The 23,320-nt window shown below is 42.3% G+C and overlaps 1 protein-coding gene across 6 annotated transcripts in view; it reads left to right on the top strand.

Moving 5' to 3' along the window:
* The first annotated feature begins 622 nt into the window (after positions 1-622).
* Positions 623-23,320, top strand: part of fcho2 (FCH and mu domain containing endocytic adaptor 2) — a 103,976-nt gene continuing 81,278 nt past the window's right edge. For 2 of the 6 annotated variants that reach the window (XM_024397287.2, XM_024397286.2), the window contains exon 1: positions 625-809. In XM_024397287.2, the coding sequence (XP_024253055.1) occupies positions 777-809 (33 nt within the window). In that variant the 5' untranslated portion in view covers positions 625-776. Of the gene's footprint in view, positions 810-23,320 lie in introns of all 6 variants that reach the window. The other 4 variants (XM_024397289.2, XM_024397285.2, XM_024397290.2 and 1 more) reach the window with 4 other exon arrangements.

Genomic DNA, 23,320 nt, shown 5'->3' with positions numbered 1-23,320 from the left:
AACAAATGTGTATTTTGTGGTTGTGACCCAGAAACTCTTGACTATTTATTTTGGGACTGTTCTTATGTCAGAAGATTTTGGAGTGAGTTAGAAGATTTTATTTCATAAGAAACGACTATTAATGTTAATCTGAGAGACTCTGATATGTTTTATTTTGTTTATGTTTTAACAAGGATTTAACTTTCCTTGTTAATTTGTTTATCTTTCATGGAAGATTCTTTATCCATAAAATGAAGTGGGCAGAGAACAAACCTCTCTTCATATGATTTAAGATAGAATTTAAATATTATTTTGAAATTATCAGTAAATGTAAAAACAAAAAAGCAATACGCACCATAAAACAATGTAACAAATTGAAAATGAATATTGATATGTAATACCACTGTTAGGTTTATGTACTTTTGCTTGTATATTTCTGGGGGGGGGGAGGGGGGTTGTATTTGTTGTGTTCATAATAATAATAAAAAACACACAAAAACGTGTTCAAGTATAATTCTAGAACCCATTCTAGAATATCAGTGCAGAACAGAAACTGCTGTTTTTCTTCCCACCATGGGTGGCGCTGTTTCTTCGTCTGAATTTTTGGAGGAGAAAGATTGAATCCAGTTGCCTTTCGCTTCCTAAAGGAGGTGGAGTCAGGTGGGGAGGGAGAAGAAAGAGGAGTGTAGGGAAAAGGAGCAAAAGGCAAACAACGGAAACGGAGAACGGCGGAGCAATTGCCTGAATTGAAATTAAACAAGAATATAGTTGCTGAGAGAAAAGAAGAAGAAACCAAGATGATAACGCCCTACTTCCTAGAGAATTTCTGGGTAGGTTCAGCTTTTTTTGGGCCGGGTTAGTAGGCTAAATTGTTTAGCTCAAGTCCCACAGTCCCGAAAGTGGATGTGACAAAGACATTAACAAATATATTATTCGCTTCAACCAGATTTATGCGTGATCTTTCCAGTGAAATTGAAGGATCTGGGTCAACACAATGTCACCCCCGCTACTTTTCTCGGCGAATATTATTTTGTCACCCGGGGGATTGGGCCTCTGAATGATATCTAACATGACCGCTGAATTGAATCCACCTCTTGTGCAGTCAATTGGCTGTTAAGGAGTGTCTTGGAATGTTTATGGTCTTTCCGGTGGAAATGATTGGACCTTTGTCATTGTCATTCACAATCCCTACTCGTCAGTTTCTTCCATACTGATGTTTCAGTGAGTCCAGATGTTTTAATAAGTTTGATGCAGGCTTATGCTAACTAAGGTGCTACGGTGTTGCAACATTTGTCTGAGTAAGAATGGTTACAATGTTGCAGTTTCCGTTACTGTACTACGTTGAAACATACTGAATTCTCCCTGAGCGATCGGTTCTGTTTTGACGTGGCCACATTGTGACTGAAGCTAGTTCAATTTAATCGATTATGTCGTATGAAGGCCTTTCCCATAAGGTCCACAATGTTTATTTTGCATCAAATCAAATTGTATTTGTCACATGCGCCGAATACCACAGGTGTAGACCTTAAAGTGAAATGCTTACTTACAAGACCTTAACCAACAATGCAGTTTTAAGAAAAATAAGTGATAATTTAAAAAATATATAAGTTACAAATAATTAAAGAGTAGCAGTAAAATAACAATAGTGACGCTATATACAGGGTACAGAGTCAATATGCGGGGGCACCGGTTAGTCCAGGTAATATGTACGTATTAGATAGAGTTCTTAAAGTGACTATGCATAGATAATAAACAGAGAGTAGCAGCAATGTAAATTAGGGGTTGTTGATGATTAGCTGTTCAGGATTCTTATGGCTTGGGTGGAGAAGCTGTTAAGAAGTCTTTTTGACCTATACTTGGCGCTCCGGTACCGTGTTGTAACAGAGAGAACAGTCTATGACTAGAGTGGCTGAAGTCTTTGACAATTGTTAGGGCCTTCATCTGACACCGCTTGGTATAGAGGTCCTGGATGGCAGGAAGCTTGGCCCCAGTGATGTACTGGGCCGTTCGCACTACCCTCTGTAGTGCCTTGCGGTCGGAGGCCAAGCTGTTGCCATGCCAGGCAGTGCAGCTGTAGAACTTTTTAAGGATCTGAGGACTCATGCAAAAACCTGCTCCACTACAGCCCCATCGATGAGAATGGGGACGTGCTTGGTCCTCCTTTTCCTGTAGTCCACAATCATCTCCTTTGTCTTGATCACATTGAGGTTGTTGTCCTGGCACCACTAGGGTGCACTAGGGTGATCTGCTTGAAACATATTGGTATTACAGACACCGTCAGGGACAGGTTGAAAATGTCAGTGAAGACACCTGCCCGTTGGTCAGCGCATGCTCATATCACACTTCCTGGTAATTCATCTGGCCTTGTGAATGTTGACCTGTTTAAAGGTCTTACTCACATCGGCTATCGAGAGTGCCATCACACAGTTGTCCAGAACAGCTGATGCTCTCATGCATGTTTCAGTGTTACTTGCTGCGAAGTGAGCATAGAAGTAATTTAGCTTGTCTGGTAGGCTTGTGACCTTGGGCAGCTTGTGGCTGTACTTCCCTTTGTAGTGTGGAATAGTTTGCAAGCCCTGTCACATCCGCCGAGCATCGGATCCGGTGTAGTACAATTCATTCTTAGTCCTGTATTGACACTGTTTGATGGTTTGTCGGAGGGCATAGCGGGATTTCTTATCAGCTTCCAGGTTAGAGTCCCGCACCTTGAAAGCGGCAGCTCTACCCTTTAGCGCCGTGTGGATTTTGCCTGTAATCAATGGCTTCTGGTTGGGGTATGTACGTATGGTCACTGTGGGGACAACGTCATCGATACACTTGTTGATGTGGTGTACTCCTCAGTGCCATCAGAAGAATCTTGGAACATATTTCAGTCTGTGGTAGCAAAACAGTCCTGTAGATTAGCATCTGCTTCTTCTGACCACTTTTTTAATTGACAAAGTCACTGGTGCTTCCTGCTTTAGTTTTAGTTTTTTTTAGTAGTCGTTCAATCTTCTCTGTGTAACATTTGGGACAGTGGGACAATTTGGAGTACAACAGATTTCTCATCCCTTGATTGAGGTACGTTTTCTGAGCCATATCTCGCACCCGCTCCGCAGTGTCTTAATTTAAGCAAACGGCCTGTTTTACCATGTCGTGCAGATGAAAGCAAGCGTAAGGTGTTGGATCTGCTGGCTATCGCAGCCACCTGCTACTTTGACAGCCTAGGCTTTATGGCAATGGACTTTGATATTGTCTCCCCCCCCCCCTTGCCTACTGTACATCACACACATATACAGGAACCCTACCATAACATGACATCAGTATTTCCCTGTTGAAGGGCACAGACGGACAGTGACAGTGCATGGTGTTTGGGGCCTCATTCCACAGATGTTTGTTGAGATCATAAGGAAGTAGCGGTCAGGGTGCGTCCCCTCCGTTCTTTTTCATAACAATCACAACAGTCAGCTGGACTAACCAGACCCAGAAATGAGGTCCTGCTGAGATGGAGCAGGAAAGAGGCCAGAAGTCTGGGATACAACACTGGTTAGCCTAGTCTGTGATACAGTAGGTTGATATCGGCTGTGACTGGTTGAACGCTATCAATAAGGCTTCATTGACAGTAGAACTCATCTTGATGAAGATAATGTAACACACACACACACCATACTTTTTGAAGACCTTTGATATGTATTTTTATCTACTAGAGCAATGGGTATATGATACAAGGAAATTGGCTTCGGAGTGAAGAGCACAAAGTGTATTTTTACTCTGCCATATAATAGTACAAGGAGAGGAAGGAGGAGGATGACTGTGTGCCTACACTAATAGTAGCTACACAACTGATTGTTCACTTTCAGTGGTGGAAAAAGTACTCAATTGTCATGTAAAAGTAAAGATACTTTAATAGCAAATGACTCAAGTAAATGTGAAAGTCACCCAGTAAAATACTACCTGAGGAAAAGTCTAAAAGTATTTGGTTTAAAAATACTTAAGTATCAAAAGTAAATGGAATTGCTAAAATGTACTTAAGTATAAAAAGTACAAGCATAAATCATTTCAAATTCCTTATATTAAGCAAACCAGACTGCACAATTTTCTTTTGTTATTGACGGATAGCCAGGGGCACACTCCAACACTCCAGACATAATTTACAGATGAAGCATTTGTGTTTCGTGAGTCCGCCAGATCAGATGCAGTAGGGAAGACCAGGGGTGTTCTCTTGATAAGTGTGTGAATTGGACCATTTTCCTGTCAAAATGTAACAAGTACATTTGGGAAAATGTATGGACAAAAAAGTACATTATTTTATTTTGGAATGTAGTGTAGTAAAAGTTGCCAAATATATAAATGGTAGAGTACAGACCCCAAAAAATGACTTACTGTAAGTAGTACTTTAAAGTATTTTTTACTTAAGTAATTTATACAATTGATCGCTTTCAAGTCACTCGACAATTGGACTAATCTTGATGTGGCACAGCGGTCTAACATGCTGACCAGACCAGACTCGTCGTGTGCTCGAGCGTTGCAAAATAAATGTACACATACATGTTATTCAATCATTGCACCCACACTGCTCATGAGCGTCGGCGTGGCCAGGCGCTAAATAGAAATCGTCTCTATTCGTGACGCTCAACACGCTGCAAGTCCGGCCTCTCCCATCTCCTCATAGATTTTTAGAAGCATATACCCACATGGGTGATTGTAGCATATATTTTTAGAAGCATATACCCACATGGGTGATTGTAGCATATATTTTTAGAAGCATATACCCACATGGGTGATTGTAGCATATACCCCCGGTAGGTTGTAGTAATGCTGTAAAGTTGGTTGCCAACCGGCATATTAAGTCCAAAATAAGATAAAGAAGCCTGAGGAAGGAAAAAGGAAAAAAACGGCAAACTAAATTCCTATCTGTGGATTAATGCTTTTCGACCTGTCCGCACACGCTCGTCTGGTTTGGTCAGTATGTTAGGCACTATCTCAGTGCTAGAGACGTCATTACAGACCCTGGTTAGATTCCAGGCTGTATCACAACCGGCTGTGATTGTGAGTCCCATAGTGTGGCGCATAATTGACCCTGCGTCGTCCGGGTTAGGGTTTGGCCTGGGTAGCCCTTCATTGTAAATAAGAATTTGTTCTTAACTGACTTGCAAAGTTAAATAAAGGCTAAATAAAAGAGAAAAAATATATAGGCCTTGGCTAAATACCACCACTGATTTCTTGAATAATTTTTAAAATATATGTTTTGATGTACTTCAACTTACTAGACTAGAGAAACCGGTATATGATGGTAGGAAATCAGGTTTAGAGAGAAAGAATGAAGACCGCAAGGTGTATTTTTACTCTGCCCAACGTGTCGTTTCTCTAGAGAGAAATCAAATAATTTACAAGAGAAACCAAGTCATGAACTATGTGGGATGCTGGGCACACACACACTCTCTCTTACACACACACACACACACACAGATATTTTCACCGACTCTTGCCCATCATCCATCCATGCACATGCCCTGAATTTCAAAATGTTGACATGGCAGCATCTCTTCCCTCAGCTAAACAAACAAGTGTTTTAGGAATGCAGGAAACACAGTGTAGTGTCTACTGTGTCACTGCTATGCTTCCCATTCAATGGATTTGCTCCCCATTTTAAATGAGTATTTCATATTTTCTACCCAACAGTCAATAGTATAGTACAGTTGCAGCTGTACTGAAACAGTACAATATTCAGTATTGTTTGCGGTCTACTGTGTTTTTTATGTTGCGTTTGTTTGCATGCATAATGCATTGTGTTCATGTACAGTAGGCTCCATATAATCCAGGAGCGTATTCATTAATGTTCAGATAGACATGTATTGTGCAGAACAGACATGGCTCTCTTATCGTGTGGAATAGCTTTGTGTCGGCTCTAAACATTAGAATTCTGTCTGCTATTTCAATATCTCAACCTACTGAATGTGACTGTACCCCAGGCCAGGCATATAGCCTACTGCCCTCCAAGTGAACTGTCTGTCAGTGGATCAGCAGGTTGGGTTGAGAGAGCACTGTAGCTCTCTAAACCAGTGTTGTATGGAGGCAGGGCTTGTGTCTGTCCCCCTCAGCGTTTCATGGGACAATAAGATGGCACCGCGATAAGCAAACCGTGTTAATAGAGCAAACAGCCCTGGGACATATTTCTTATCCCTGTGGTGAGGAGCTTGTGTGTTTGTGTGTGTGTGTGTGTGTACTAGTGGAAAGGGAAGGGAGCTAGTGGGAAGTTATTAGACCACACACCAGGAAGGAGAAAGCTGTCCTAGGGACACACACATCCACATAATTCATACACACTGAAACACACCGAGAATGTTCTAAAAAATGACTGTTGACATTTGTTTGGGTTTTTACTTTGATTAGCCTCAAATGTATTTTCAAATCAGTCCATCCTTCCAATATGTGATGAAACATGGTGAGATGAGACACCGGGCCTAGTAACATTACCATAGCTTCTGCCCTCTCCCTCACTGTAAAGAGCCACTGTCCAAATAATAAATGACGGCCTTTGTTTGTCTTGCCTCTTATTTGTTTTCCTCCGCTGAGCGTTGAATATGAGGTCATCACAAAATGTCATGCTAGATAGAGGATAGCTCCTAACTCCGACCCCTGACTCTCTCGCTCTGTGATGAGGAATATAGGACAATATTTGTTGTTGTTTTGTTTTGGGTTATGGCCATGAGATTCAGTGTTGAGCTCATCAGAGATGGGCCCAGCCATATGACAGTTGGAGGAATCTTTTCTTTCTCCCCTGGTATCTGGGGTTGGGAAGAATAGGTCAACATTGAGTTGGGAAACGTGGGTTCCGCAGGGAACGGCTACTCTTGAGTCGAGTCAATTTTATATTTTGCCTCCCAAATAAGGCCCAGAGTTTTTCCTCGTCAGGTCACGTTGTCAGGAAAACTCCTGGCCCTATAGACATTTGTGCTTGGGAGCAACTTGGAAAGGCAACTATTCCTCTGCCAACAGAATGCTTGATTATGAATGGGGTGTGGTGGAGACGGCAGTAAAATATAGGTCTAGAATGGTAGTTGCTTGCCTCGCAGCAATTTCTGCAGGCTCTTGTTTTGTCTAATCCTGATTATTGTCCAGTCGTGTGGTCCAATGCTGCAAGGAAAGACCTAGCTGACCCAGAACAGAGCGGCACTTTTTGCTCTTAATTGTAATCAGAGGGCTAATATAAATACTATGCATGCCAGTCTCTCTTGGCTAAGAGTTGAGGAGAGACTGACTGCATCACTTCTTCTTTTTATAAGAAACATTAATGTGTTGAAAATCCCAAATTGTTTGCATAGTCAACTTACACACAGCTCTGACACACACACTTATCCCACCAGACATGCCCCCAGGGGTCTTTTCATAGTCCCCAAATCCAGAACAAATTCAAGAAAACGAACAGTACTATATAGAGCCTTTATTGCATGGAACTTCCTTCCATCTCATACTGCTCAAATGAACAGCAAACCTGGTTTGAAAAAAACAGATCAAGCAACAACGCCTCTCCCCTATTTGACCTAGATAGTGTGTGTATGCATTGATATGTAGGCTACGTGTGCCTTTTTAAAACCATGTAGTTCTGTCCTTGAGCTGTTTTTGTTTTTTAATGATGTTCTGTATTATGTCATTCTGTATTATGTTTCGTGTTGAACCCCAGGAAGAGCAGCTGCTGCTTTTGCAACAGCTAATGGGGATCCTAATAAAATACCAAAGGTCATGACATTGAGGAGGAGGCCTTACAGATACTGCCCATCTGTCCTAGCTTCATGCAGTCATAGCGAACCTCATGTGAGTTTACACTACAACCTTGTGTGTACTTACTTAACCATGAAACTCTCCGGTCCAGTGTGAGTCAGTGAGTTACTGTTGGTTTGACATGTTGTGACAGACCTGCGTGCTGCTGCTCTGCTCGCCTCTCGGGTGTTCTCTAGTCACATGATCCTCAGCGCCGTCGGCAGGCAGACATTCTGATGATGTCATAAGGGCGTCTGGGTTTACACATGCATGTGTTGAGGAGAGCTCTCTTGCTCTCCCGAGGGCTCCCTCCCTGCCTCCCACCCATTTACAGAGGGGAAACCTTTTACAATATCTGTCTGGAGAGAGAGAGAGAGACTTGTTAAGCTGTCACACATACTAAAAGCCTTTGTGAGTTTGTACAGACAAGGATGTTTTTTCATAGCTTTCACTTGGCCAGTGTGAGAGTTGGTCAACCTAACTGCTCCAAGGCTTCTTCTGGCTTCGTCACTGAAGTTTCCACCACTGAAGAATCAAAGGATATGTGAACATTTGATCTAATGTTATTTGATCTAAATGTACACAAGTACAAAACAAAGTTCCTGGCCAAGCCTAGTGGGAGTGAAGAGAACCAGAGATTGCACTTTTTGCCTCATTTATTTATACAGTGATGACCAATGATGATTTAGGGAGTAGCTTCAACCAAGGATTTTAGCTGTATTTGTTTGAATGGGCAAAATAAACCATGTTCTGTTTTTCCACATCTCACAAATCAAATCGTGAAGTTTAGATGAGGATACATATTCTGGTCTAGTGGCTAATGGGCTCTTTAGTCTGGTTGCTGTAACACACTTTTCTCTTCCAATCATTTTTTTTTTTAAGAATTACAGCAACCTTTTTTCGGTCCTGTACTAGAGTTCTGATCTATGCACTGCAATTTTCTTTTTCCTTTGTTTTGACTTGCTTAAATCCATGTTATTCGTCATTGTGTACATTTTGTGCTAGGCTCAAATGTGAAGATTGGTGCTACGGGCTATTTCCCATAAAGATCTAGTTTAGCATAATTTGTTCTACCAAAAGCAAACGGAACACATGACACATTCTCTGTTTGAGGCCAGAAAGACAGATGGACCTGGGGCATTCCCATCCGTAATCGATATGCATCAATATATATATTGATGCCTCACAAAGGCTATATATAATATATATAATATATATATATTACACAATATTATATATATATATATATATTATATATATAATATATATATATATATATTATATAATATATATAATATATATATATATATATATAATATATATATATATATGCATATCGATATATATATATATATATTGATGCATATCATACATAATATATATATATATATATTGATGCATATAGTCAGATATATATATATATATATTGATGCATATCGATATATATATATATATATTGATGCATATCGTATTACGGATGGGATATATTATATATTGCATATACCTGCAATAGGTAAGCAGCTTGGTTTGAAGAAATCAACTGTGGGAGCAATTATTAGGAAATGGAAGACATACAAGACCACTGATAATCTCCCTAGATCTGGGGCTCCACGCAAAATCTCACCCTGTGGGGTCAAAATGATCACAAGAACGGTGGGCAAAAATCCCAGAACCACACGGGGGGACCTAGTGAATGACCTGCAGAGGGCTGGGACCAAAGTAACAAAGCCTACCATCAGCAAGGGCATTGAAGATGAAACGTGGCTGGGTCTTTCAGCATGACAATGGTCCCAAACACACCGCCCGGGCAACGAAGGAGTGGCTTCGTAAGAAGCATTTCAAGGTCCTGGAGTGGCCTAGCCAGTCTCCAGATCTCAACCCCAAAGAAAATATTTGGAGGGAGTTGAAAGTCTGTGTTGCCCAGCAACAGCCCCAAAACATCACTGCTCTAGAGGAGATCTGCATGGAGGAATGGGCCAAAATACCAGCAACCGTGTGTGAAAACCTTGTGAAGACTTACAGAAAACGTTTGACCTCTGTCATTGCCAACAAAGGGTATATAACAAAGTATAGAGAAACTTTTGTTATTGACCAAATACTTATTTTCCACCATAATTTGCAAATAAATTCATTAAAAATCCTACAATGTGATTTTCTGGATTTTTTTGTTCTCATTTTGTCTGTCATAGTTGAAGTGTACCTATGATGAAAATTACAGGCCTCTCTCATCTTTTTAAGTGGGAGAACTTGCACAATTGGTGGCTCACTAAATACTTTTTTGCCCCACTGTATATACACTGATCAAAAAAATAAAGGGAACACTAAAATAACACATCCTAGATCTGAATGAATGAAATATTCTTATTAAAAACTTTTTTCTTCACATATTTGAATGTGCTGACAACAAAATCACACAAAAATTATCAATGGAAATCAAATTTATCAACCCATGGAGGTCTGGATTTGGAGTCACACTCAAAATTAAAGTGGAAAACCACACTACAGGCTGATCCAACTTTGATGTAATGTCCTTAAAACAAATCAAAATTAGGCTCAGTTGTGTGTGTGTGTGGCCTCCACGTGCCTGTATGACCTCCCTACAATGCCTGGCTATGCTCCTGATGAGGTGGCGGATGGTATCCTGAGGGATCTCCTCCCAGACCTGGACTAAAGCATCCGCCAACTCCTGGACAGTCTGTGGTGCAACGTGGCGTTGGTGGATGGAGCGAGACATGATGACCCAGATGTGCTCAATTGGATTCAGGTCTGGGGAACGGCGGGCCAGTCCATAGCATCAATGCCTTCCTCTTGCAGGAACTGCTGACACACTCCAGCCACATGAGGTCTAGCATTGTCTTGCATTGGGAGGAACCCAGGGCCAACCGCACCAGAAATGGTCTCACAAGGGGTCTGAGGATCTCATCTCGGTACCTAATGGCAGTCAGGCTACCTCTGGCAAGCACATGGAGGGCTGTGTGGCCCCCCCAAAGAAATGCCACCCCACACCATGACTGACCCACCGCCAAACCGGTCATGTTGGAGGATGTTGCAGGCAGCAGAACGTTCTCCACGGTGTCTCCAGACTGTCACGTCTGTCACGTGCTCAGTGTGAACCTGCTTTCATCTGTGAAGAGCAGAGGGCGCCAGTGGCGAATTTGCCAATCTTGGTGTTCACTGGCAAATGCCAAACGTCCTGCACGGTGTTGGGCTGTAAGCACAACCCGCACCTGTGGACGTCGGGCCCTCATACCACCCTCATGGAGTCTGATACTGACCGTTTGAGCAGACACATGCACATTTGTGGCCTGCTGGAGGTAATTTTGCAGGGCTCTGTCAGTGCTCCTCATTGCACAAAGGTGGAGGTAGCGGTCCTGCTGCTGGGTTGTTGCCCTCCTACGGCCTCCTCCACGTCTCCTGATGTACGTACTGGCCTGTCTCCTGGTAGAGCCTCCATGCTCTGGACACTACGCTGACAGACACAGCAAACCTTCTTGCCACAGCTCGCATTGATGTGCCATCCTGGATGAGCTGCACTACCTGAGCCCCTTGTGTGGGTTGTAGACTCCGTTTCATGCTACCACTAGAGTGAAAGCACCGCCAGCATTCAAAAGTGACCAAAACATCAGCCAGGAAGCATAGGAACTGAGAAGTGGTCTGTGGTCACCACCTGCAGAACCACTCCTTTATTGGGGGTGTCTTGCTAATTGCCTATAATTTCTACCTGTTGTCTATTCCATTTGTACAACAGCATGTGAAATTTATTGTCAATCAGTGTTGCTTCCCAAGTGGACAGTTTGATTTCACAGAAGTGTGATTGACTTGGAGTTACATTGTGTTGTTTAAGTGTTCCCTTTATTTTTTTGAGCAGTGTGTATATATACATACACATGATCCGATCCGAGTGCGGGAAGCAGCAGAAAAGTCCATTTTTAAGCTACTTTATTAACCAGAGCTGATAAAGCGCGAGGGAGAGGCGGCAGAGTGAGGTGATGCTCTGGCAGGGTCCGCTGTGTGTATAGGCTACCGAGTGACACAGGGAACCGGGAGGAGCGAGGGAGAGACAGGAGGGGGGGAGAGAGAGACGAGAGACAGCAATCAACCAAGCCGACTCGCGCTATAGTAGGCTAATACCTGCCATAGCTAGGTTATTTATCATCCAACATGATTACGTAGTAGCTACAAGTCTTGACTGTAATGAAACCCGGAGAAGCTAGTTAAGCTAGCTAGATAACTAGGCTAATTGAGACTGTATGTGCTTTCTCGTCCTACAGTTACAAACAACAACTCCATTCAGAATATACAGTAGCAGCCTACCTGTTGGATCTTGGTCATTGTAGCCTATCCTTTTAATTCCATCTTCCATTGATTTATCCCCTAACATTTGCCCCAAACAGAGGCTCTATGGCTGTAGCCTATTACTGCTTTGATGACTTAGAATTGACCAGCAACAAGCTACACGCGCCACTCATGAAAAAAAAGAGCAGTAGCATGAATGATATTTCTCTCGCCGTCTCTTCCCCCAACCCTGACCTCACACTGCAGTATTTGGATCTGTATGGGTCCTTCCGGACAAGTCAGTTAACTTTACACAGACCCTTGACAATCAGATCTGACCAGGACCCGTGACATTATTTAGAAATCTGGATCCGGGTATTCGGGTACGGGTGGATCTGTGAAGACCTCTACCACAGGCCAGCTCTTGTTAAAACTAATGCACGATTTGCTAAGTGACTGAAATGAGCACTAATTCATGATCATCAGAGTTGAGCTCTGTACTGTCTCTCCCTGCATAAGGCTCTGCAAAACCACACAATCGCCACGTCTGGTGTGCAAACACACACCAACACCTCTTACTGGTCTATAATGGTAGGTAGAGAAATGGGAATACTGTAGAGTTAGTGTAGTTGGAGGTGGAACAGACATGTTCTAATGCTATCCATTGCATAAGCAGCAATTCAGCCATAACCAGATAACTTCCTCAGGATATGGAACGTTGTGAACTACATGTGGTTATATTGGCGCAGAATGGAGGCCTCCTATTGGCATAGAATGGAATACATATATTGGAAAGCCATGCACATTTCACAGGACATAAAGCAGCATGGTGTTTGATTAGGATTATAACATCTGCCACATGTGGATATAGGATATTTGACATGTTTTGTGTCTTAATTTACGCTGCTGCTACTCTGTTTACCATATCCTGATGCCTAGTCACTATATCCTGATGCCTAGTCACCTTACCCCTATACTTTTGTACATGTAGCAAAGATACAGTTGAAGTCGGAAGCTTACATACACCTTAGCCAAATACATGTAAACTCAGTTTTTCACAATTCCTGACATTTAATCCTAATAAAATTCCCTATTTTAAGTCAGTTAGGATCACCGCTTTATTTTAAGAATGTGAAATGTCAGAATAATAGTTGAGAGATTTATTTCAGCTTTTATTTCTTTCATCACATTCCCAGTGGGTCAGAAGTGTACATACACTCAATTAATATTTGGTAGCATTGCCTTTAAATTGTTTAACTTGGGTAAAATGTTTCAGGTAGCCTTCCACACGATCCCACAATAAGTTGGGTGAATTTTGGCCCATTCCTCTTGACAGAGCTGGCGTAACAGACAGGTTTGTAGGCCTCCATGCTCGCACATGCTTTTTCAGTTCTGCCTACACATTTTCTATAGGATTAAGGCCAGATCTTCGTGATGGTCACTCCAATACCTTGACTGTGTTGTCCTTAAGCCATTTGCCACAACTTTGGAAGTAAGCTTGGGGTCATTGTCCATTTGGAAGACCCCTTTGTGACCAAGCTTTTAACTTCCTGACTGATGTCTTGAGATGTTGCTTCAATATATCCACCAAATTTTCCTCCTCATGATGCCATCAATTTTGTGAGAGCACCTTCTGCAGCAAAGCACCCCCACAACATGATGCTGCCACGCCTGTGCTTCACAGTTGGGATGGTGTTCTTCGGCTTGCAAGCATCCCCCTTTTTCCTCCAAACATAATGATGGTCATTGTGGCCAAACAGTTATATTTTTTTCATCATACCAGAGGACATTTCTCCAAAAAGTACGATCTTTGTCCCCATGTGCAGTTGCAAACCATAGTCTGGCTTTTTTTATGCCGGTTTTGGAGCAGTGGATTCTTCCTTGCTGAGCGGCCTTTCAGGTTATGTGGATATAGATACTTTTGTACCTGTTTCCTCCAGCATTTCCACAAGGTCCTTTGCTGTTGTTTTGGGATTGATTTGCCCTTTTTGAACCAGGAGACAGAACTCGTCTCCTTCCTGAGAGGAATGACGGCTGCATGGTCCCATGGTGTTTGTACTTGCGTACTATTGTTTGTACAGATGAACGTGGTACCTTCAGGCATTTGGAAACTGCTCCCAAGGATGAACTTGACTTGTGGAGGTCTACAACTTTATTTGAGGTCTTGGCTGATTTTCTTTTGATTTTCGATTGATGTCAAGCTAAGAGGAACTGATTTTGAAGGTAGGCCTTGAAAAAAATCCACAGGTACACCTCCAATTGACTCAAATGATGTCAATTAGCCTATCAGAAGCTTCTAAAGCCATGACATAAACTTCATAAACGTAAACTTCTGACCCACTGGAATTGTGATACAGTGAATTATAAGTCCCAACCGACTTGCCAAAACTATAGTTTGTTAACAAGAAATTTGTGGAGTGGTTGAAAAACAAGTTTTAATGACTCCAACCAAAGTGTATGTAAACTTCTGACTGTGGACACCCCTTCAAATGAATGGATTTGGCTATTTCAGCAACACCCGCTGCTGACAGGTGTATAAAATCGAGCACACCGCCATGCAATCTCCATAGACAAACAATGTCAGTAGAATGGCCTTACTGAAGAGCTCATCAGACAGTTTATCAAATGTCTGTCCTGCTAGAGCTTCCCATTCAACTGTAAGTGCTGTTATTATGAAGTGGAAACGTCTAGGAACAACAACGGCTCAGCCACGAAGTGGTAGGCCACACAAGCTCACAGAACGGGACCGCAGAGTGCTGAAGCTCGTAGCGTGTAAAAAAAAAAACGTTTGTCCTCAGTTGCAACACTCACTACCGAGTTCCGTACTCCCTCTGGAAGCAACGTCAGCACAATAACTGTTCGTCTAGAGCTTCATAAAATGGGTTTCTTTGGCCAAGCAGCCGCACACAAGCCTAAGATGTCCAATCGCAAAGTGTTGGCTGGAGTGGTGCAAAGCTCGCCGCCATTGGACTCTGGAGCAGTGGAAACGCATTCTCTGGAGTGATGAATCACGCTACGCCATCTGGCAGTCCGACAGACAAATCTGGTTTTGTCGAATGCCAGGAGAATGCTACCTGCCCCAAATGCATAGTGCCAACTGTAAAGTTTGTTGGAGGAGGAATCATTTTCTGGGGCTGTTTTTCATGGTTCTGGCTAGGCCCCTTAGTTCCAGTGAAGGGAAATCTTAACGCTACAGTGTACAATGACATTCTAGACCATTCTGTGCTTCCAACTTTGTGTTGGGGAAGGCCCTTTCCTGTTTCAGCCTGACACTGCCCCTGTGCACAAAGCAAGGATAATACAGAAATGGTTTGTTGAGATCGATGTGGAAGAATTTGACTGACCTGTACAGAGCCCTGACCTCAACCCCATCAAACACTTTTGGGAAATATTGGAACCCCGACTGCTAGCCAGGCCTAAATCACCCAACATCAGTGCCCGACCTCACTAATGCTCTTGTGGCTGAACGGAAGCATATCCCCACAGCAATGTTCCAACATCTAGTGGAAAGCCTTCCAGAAAGGTGGAGGCTGTTATAGCAGCAAAGGGGTGGACTAACTCCATATTAATGCCCATGATTATAAAATTAGATGTTTGACGAGCAAGTGTCCACATAATTTTGGTCATTGAATGTACCTCTGTCACTCTAGTATCACTGCACATTGTAAATATGATATTGGAACGGACGAAATGCTTTTCACTGTACTTGTGTACGTGACATTAAAACTTAAACTATGTTTTGCTGGCAACCATTGCACATGTCATGAGATTAGAAGCATTGAGTGAGTTGTTGACATTTGAGGTGTTGCTACATTTGGCTGATCTCTCTCAGTGATCCGTGCATTCAAATCAAATCAAAATTATTTATATAGCCCTTCGTACATCAGTTGATATCTCAAAGTGCTGTACAGAAACCCAGCCTAAAACCCCAAACAGCAAGCAATGCAGGTGTAGAAGCACGGTGGCTAGGAAAAACTCCCTAGAAAGGCCAAAACCTAGGAAGAAACCTAGAGGGGAACCAGGCTATGTGGGGTGGCCAGTCCTCTTCTGGCTGTGCTGGGTGGAGATTATAACAGAACATGGCCAAGATGTTCAAATGTTCATAAATGACCAACATTGTTGAATAATAACAAGGCAGAACAGTTGAAACTGGAGCAGCAGCACGGCCAGGTGGACTGGGGACAGCAAGGAGTCATCATGTCAGGTAGTCCTGGGGCATGGTCCTAGGGCTCAGGTCCTCTGAGAGAGAGAAAGAAAGAGAGAAGGAGAGAATTAGAGAACGCACACTTAGATTCACACAGGACACCGAATAGGACAGGAGAAGTACTCCAGATATAACAAACTGACCCTAGCCCCCCGACACACAAACTACTGCAGCATAAATACTGGAGGCTGAGACAGGAGGGGTCAGGAGACACTTTGGCCCCATCTGAGGACACCCTCGAACAGGGCCAAACAGGAAGGATATAACCCCACACACTTTGCCAAAGCACAGCCCCCACACCACTAGAGGGATATCTTCAACCACCAACTTACCATCCTGAGACAAGGCTGAGTATAGCCCACAAAGATCTCCGCCATGGCACAACCCAAGGGGGGCGCCAACCCAGACAGGATGACCACATCGGTGAATCAACCCACTCAGGTGATGCACCCCTTCCAGGGACGGCATGAGAGAGCCCCAGTAAGCCAGTGACTCAGCCCCTGTAATAGGGTTAGAGGCAGAGAATCCCAGATTGCATGGATGGCAGGGGTGCAACTTCCACTGCATTTTTGTCCCACCCCCCCAGTTTTATCATTGGAATGTGATGCAAAATGAGGGAACGGTGCACTTTAGGACCATGTGGAGGCCTCTGCGTAGTCGGGTATGAAGTCCCCACCCACTTCTAATGCCAAAGTTGTGTCCCCTGAATTGATAGTGCGGCACTATAGGCTAACTGATGGAAATGTCAATTGCATAATGTGTGTGCTACTCTTTCCACTCGGTCCTATTGACTACTGTATGTGTAAAGTACAGTACATGTTGTATTTTGTTTGTTAGCAAAAATGTCCCAATGAATTTCCACTCATTAGAGAATATAGGCTAGTTAGTTGTGAACTAACGCGAGATGTACAGAGGTAGTTTGAGTGAAGTACTAAGTGAGACTGAGTATGAGAGACCTAGAGCCATTACAATTTAGCTTGAGTTCACTACCTCCCCACCTGGCTAGCTGTCTGTGTGAGTGAAACCAGTATTCCCAGTAGAAATACACACGTTTACACGTACGCTTGTGCACGTACACACTCCGTGCAGTCTTCATTTGTCAACTTCTCGCATGGTTATACTCTTGCCTACTTTTGTCTAACTAAGGCCAATGTTTGTTTGCTGACTGTAGCAGTGAAGCATAGCAGCGATTCCATGGTCGGGTCTCTCACAGGCAAAACAATATTCTACTGCATTTGGCATGCAAAACATTACAGAATCCATTCTTTAAGCGGGGTAAAAGTAGCATGTTGTACTGTATCAGTTGCTAATCATCGGCAACTTGAATAGGTCTATTGATTCTATTTGGGTAAATGGGTACATTTATTAAAGTGATCTCTCTCTCTTTCAGCTTTCTCAGCCTCTCTCTCTCTCTCCCAGTTCTTGGGAAGCTTTGAGCCCTTTCAATTGGACATTGTGGACATCTCTAGTCTCGCTCCACAGAGGCATCAATTGATATGCACGTGCCAACCCCTCCACAGGTTATCTTTCACTGGGGTGGAGGGCAGTCTTTACAGGCCACTTACTGCCAGGCCAAGAGTAATGACTGGCCTTGAATTTCACAATGTGTGGTTAGAATTTGAATCACTCTACACCAGAGCCTTGGTCAATACGTCTCCAAATGGGGCATTTAAAGTCGAGAGCCATGTGGCACTCCTGTCTCCTAGTATCACTCAGTAAGTAGTGTTACAAAATAGCACGGTTGTTTTCAGACTCATAACCGTGACAGCTTTCCCTTGTATAGAATGTGTGTGACTGTTCCTTGCGAGTCACTATGGGGCATTGTACTGGTGGTGTGGAAAAAGCAAGAACGCCCAGACCTGTTTCCTGTGATTGTTTTTATTTCGCTTTTGTATTAATTTTTTTCTTCTATACTGCTGCATTCCAGTAGCACATAATATTAGCCCTTCCTGTTGCTGTAAAAAAATAAATTGGAGTTTTATTTTGTCTCCGACTCCTCTCTCTACAATCTTAATTTCTCTCTTTTTCCTGCCTCTGTCTCACTCTCTGTAGCTCTCTTGGTTATCTAGTCATTGCGGTGACTAAGTTCTGGGACAGCCACGGTCTTTACAGTAGGTGGCAGACAGTGGACACAGTTTGCAGCTGTTAGCCTAGGGTATGTAAAGCATGGTGTGTGAGTCATGTGCTAAAGTCATACTATTGATTATAGCCACAGAGCTGAGGCCCGTGCTGAGTCCGAAATAGCACCCTGTTCCCTATATAGTGTACTACATTTGACTAGAGCCCTGTGCAGTGACATTTCAGACAACAGACTGGACTGGTTTAAATAACACTATAACTAGAAGTCCATTTCAGACCAATGCTGTTCTGTCTGCAGGAAACTACAGGGCACTGCAGAGATGTCAGAGAGTCTTTTTCTCTCTTGTTTCTGTTCGCATTGCAAATATCTATCCTCGTATTCACTAGGCTGCAGGTTAGTTTGGAATGAGCCTTGCATGACCCTTGACCTCTCGGAGGGGATAGGTAGGAGGGGGCACACAATATGGTGGAATTAAATGAATCCATGTGTTAAATGAGCACAGCGGGGTGTGATGATGATGTATGACACCGATACAAAGCGCTGACTGTGGCCCTGTTCAGGACGCAACCAGGAAGTGGCTGTGTGGCAGTCAAGGGTTATTTCAGTTGATGAGGTGAATCACAGCTGGTGCACAGATGGACGAATGAGGGTATTTCATATCTATGCTGTGCCAGGGTTGATGGTTTAACCAAAGAATTGGTTTCTGTCATACATTCTCTATAAACTGCTTACAGGGTAAGGAAACCAATATGTAATATTTTGTCATTTGGGTTTACTTTCCCTTTAACATTGGGTGTCCTTAAAAAATATATATGTATTATCACCTAATGCAGGTCAACCTGGTAATATCAGCATGTAGGATACAGTTCCTTCAGATTATATTCACACCCCTTGACTTTTTGCACATTTTGTTGTATTACAGCCTGAATTTAAAATAGATTAAAATGAGTTTTGTTTGTCACTGGCCTACACACAATACACGGAGTTCACAACCTGCTACACTTGTGAGAACAAGTTTTAGTTTATTTCAATCCATCATTTACGAGATTTGTCCATTTTTTTTTACCATTGTCTTTTGTTTGGAGTGCTCCATGTGAGCAATGAGCATGTGTCTGTTTTCTCTGTCCTGGTAATGATGAGGGAGTACCTGAGCATTTATAGAAGTACCTGGCCTGCTGCGCGAAAATGTGTATATATATACATATATTCCGAATTCTATATTAAAACTATAGCTCCACACAGTAAGCTATTTGAAAAATCTTTACAGCAGTCTCCCCCTCGATAATCACCATTCCTTGGTGTGAAAGAGCAATAGAATTTATTGGCCTAGTGCTGCATTGGCAGACGACACCATTCTGTATACTTCTGGCCCTTCCTTGGATACTGTGCTATCTAACCTCCAAACGAGCTTCAATGCCATACAACACTCCTTCCGTGGCCTCCAACTGCTCTTAAACGCTAGTAAAACCAAATGCATGCTTTTCAACCGTTCGCTGCCTGCACCCGCACGCCCGACTAGCATCACCACACTGGATGGTTCCGACCTAGAATATGTGGACATCTATAAGTACCTAGGTGTCTGGCTAGACTGTAAACTCTCCTTCCAGACTCATATCAAACATCTCCAATCTAAAATCAAATCTAGAGTCGGCTTTCTATTCCGCAACAAAGCCTCCTTCACTCACGCCGCCAAACTTACCCTAGTAAAACTGACTATCCTACCGATCCTCGACTTCGGCGATGTCATCTACAAAATAGCTTCCAACACTCTACTCACCAAACTGGATGCAGTTTATCACAGTGCCATCCATTTTGTTACTAAAGCACCTTATACCACCCACCACTGCGACCTGTATGCTCTAGTCGGCTGGCCCTCGCTACATATTCGTCGCCAGACCCACTGGCTCCAGGTCATCTACAAGTCCATGCTAGGTAAAGCTCCGCCTTATCTCAGTTCACTGGTCACGATGGCAACACCCACCCGTAGCACGCACTCCAGCAGGTGTACAGTGCCTTGCGAAAGTATTCGGCCCCCTTGAACTTTGCAACCTTTTGCCACATTTCAGGCTTCAAACATAAAGATATAAAACTGTATTTTATATTAAGTCAAAGTCCAGACCTGAATCCAATCGAGAATCTGTGGAAAGAACTGAAAACTGCTGTTCACAAATGCTCTCCATCCAACCTCACTGAGCTCGAGCTGTTTTGCAAGGAGGAATGGGAAAAAATGTCAGTCTCTCGATGTGCAAAACTGATAGAGACATACCCCAAGCGACTTACAGCTGTAATCGCAGCAAAAGGTGGCGCTACAAAGTATTAACTTAAGGGGGCTGAATAATTTTGCACGCCCAATTTTTCAGTTTTTGATTTGTTAAAAAAGTTTGAAATATCTAATAAATGTCGTTCCACTTCATGATTGTGTCCCACTTGTTGTTGATTCTTCACAAAAAAATACAGTTTTATATCTTTATGTTTTAAGCCTGAAATGTGGCAAAAGGTCGCAAAGTTCAAGGGGGCCGAATACTTTCGCAAGGCACTGTATCTCACTGATCATCCCTAAAGCCAACACCTCATTTGGCTGCCTTTCATTCCAGTTCTCTGCTGCCTGTGACTGGACCGAATTGCAAAAATCGCTGAAGTTGGAGACTTTTATCTCCCTCACCAACTTCAAACATCTGCTATCTGAGCTGCAGCTGTACATAGTCTATCGGTAAATAGCCCACCCAATTTTACCTACCTCATCCCCATACTGTTTATATTTATTTACTTTTCTGCTCTTTTGCACACCAGTATCTCTACCTGTACATGACCATCTGATCATTTATCACTCCAGTGTTAATCTGCAAAATTGTAATTATTCGCCTCCTCATGTAATTATTCGCCTCCTCCTTGTAATTAATTACCTCCTCATGCCTTTTGCACAAAATGTATATAGACTCTCTTTTTTTTCTACTGTGTTATTGACTTGTTAATTGTTTACTCCATGTGTAACTCTGTGTTGTCAGTTCACACTACTATGCTTTATCTTGGCTAGGTCGCAGTTGTAAATGAGAACTTGTTCTCAACTAGCCTACCTGGTTAAATAAAGGTGAAATAAATAAAAAATAAAAAATATGAGTTCCAGCCCTCATTTCTTTAGCCGTTAATGGATCAATGTGTCCTTATGGCAGGCTGGTGATCTCGCATTGGTTGACTTTATTCTTATTTTAGATTTTTATGATTAAACACGTGACATTGATTTTGAGAAACAAAAATGTATTTATGAAACTGTTCCACGAATATGCACATATGAAAATTGGAACTGTCACGCAGGAAGGATAGAAATTGTAGAATAAATGATAAGCTCCCGGGGCGGCAGGTAGCCTAGTGGTTCGAGTGTTGGACTAGTAACCGGAAGGTTGCAAGATCGAGTCCCCGAGCTGACAAGGTAAAAATCTGTTGTTCTGTTTCTGAACAAGGTAGTTAACCCACTGTTCCTAGGCCATCATTGAAAATAAGAATTTGTACTTAACTGACTTAAATAAAGTTAAAAAATATATATAAATAGCTCAACTCATGAGCCGCCTATGAAGTCGTCATAAAATAATCGCCTCCATGGTTGGATTTTGCCTATAGGCTACTTTGAAGCAAGGTAACACATGCCTCATAATAGGAAATAAAACGTTTTCTGTTTTCAAAATGCATGCAGCCTCCAGCTCACATTGTAAGGTGTGGGTGACGCGCTGATAGCCTGTTGCCTGCACCTCAATGGTGCTTCAATTACAAGTATAAAAATAATAATTAATTAATTAGGTGATTGCATTTAGAATTGTTGCACAATAAATGGGTTTATAAAAGCACATGTTTAATCCAGCAGCAACCAGCTGAGAAAAAAATAGTCTCTGTCTGTGTGATAGTTGTGAACAAAATTATGCAAATTAAACTATAGACCAATAAGCATGACGGTCAAATGTATTTCCATCGACTGGTATTTCCATTTAATGACTAAAAAGCATTATTTCGCAATGGGATTATTTGAACGTCAAAAGTTGTATTTATCGGCCAAAAGCCTGAAATTGGCGGCTAACTGAAAACCTGCCCGAGACGCAGCTCCGTACTACTTGTCAGTCATAAAGAACTGATATGATGTGCCTTCAGAAAGTAAATATGATTTATTCCACATTTTGTTGTGTTACAGCCTGAATTCAGAATGGATTACACCCCCCCCACCAATTTACACACAATACCCCATGATGACAAAGTAAAAACATGTTTTTAGAAATGTTTGCACTTTTTCTTTAAATTGAAATATCAAATTTACATAAGTATTCACACTCTCGAGTCAATACATGTTGGAATCACCTTTGGCAGTGATCATAGCTGTAGGTCTTTCTAGGTAAGTATTTTAAGAGCTTTGCACAGCTGGATTGGACAATATTTGCACTTGAATGTTAAATTCTTGAAGAAGCACTGTCAAGTTAGTTGTTGATCATTGCTAGATAGCCATTTTCAAGTCTTGCCATATATTTTGAAGTTAAAACTGTAACTAGGCCACTCAGGAACATTCACTGAACTCTTGGTCAGCAACTCCAGTGTATATTTGGCCTTGTGTTTTAGGTCATTGTCCTGCTGAAAGGTGAATTAGTCTCCCAGTGTCTGTTGGAAAGTAGTCTGAACCAGGTTCTCCTCTAGGATTTTGCCTGTGCTTAGCTCTATTCTATTTCTGTTTTATCCTGAAAAAATCCCCATTCCTTAACGATTACATGCATACCAAGTGGTGTAAAAAGTACCCAATTGTCATACTTGAGTAAAAGTAAAGATACCATAATATGAAATGAAAGTCACCCAGGTTGTCAAAAAGGTTGTCAAAAATATGAATAGTAAAGTACAGATATCTCAAACTACTTAAGTAGTACTTTAAAGTATTTTTACTTAAGTACTTTATACCACTGTGCATACCCAAAAGATGATGCAGCTACCACCATGCTTGAAAATATGAACAGTGGTACTCAAGTGATATGTTGGGTTGGATTTGCCCCAAACATAACTCTTTGTATTCAGGA

Source organism: Oncorhynchus tshawytscha, linkage group LG33, assembly GCF_018296145.1.
Source record: "Oncorhynchus tshawytscha isolate Ot180627B linkage group LG33, Otsh_v2.0, whole genome shotgun sequence".
Classification (NCBI taxonomy): Eukaryota; Metazoa; Chordata; class Actinopteri; order Salmoniformes; family Salmonidae; genus Oncorhynchus; species Oncorhynchus tshawytscha.
This window is presented reverse-complemented; position numbering and strand designations above follow the sequence as displayed.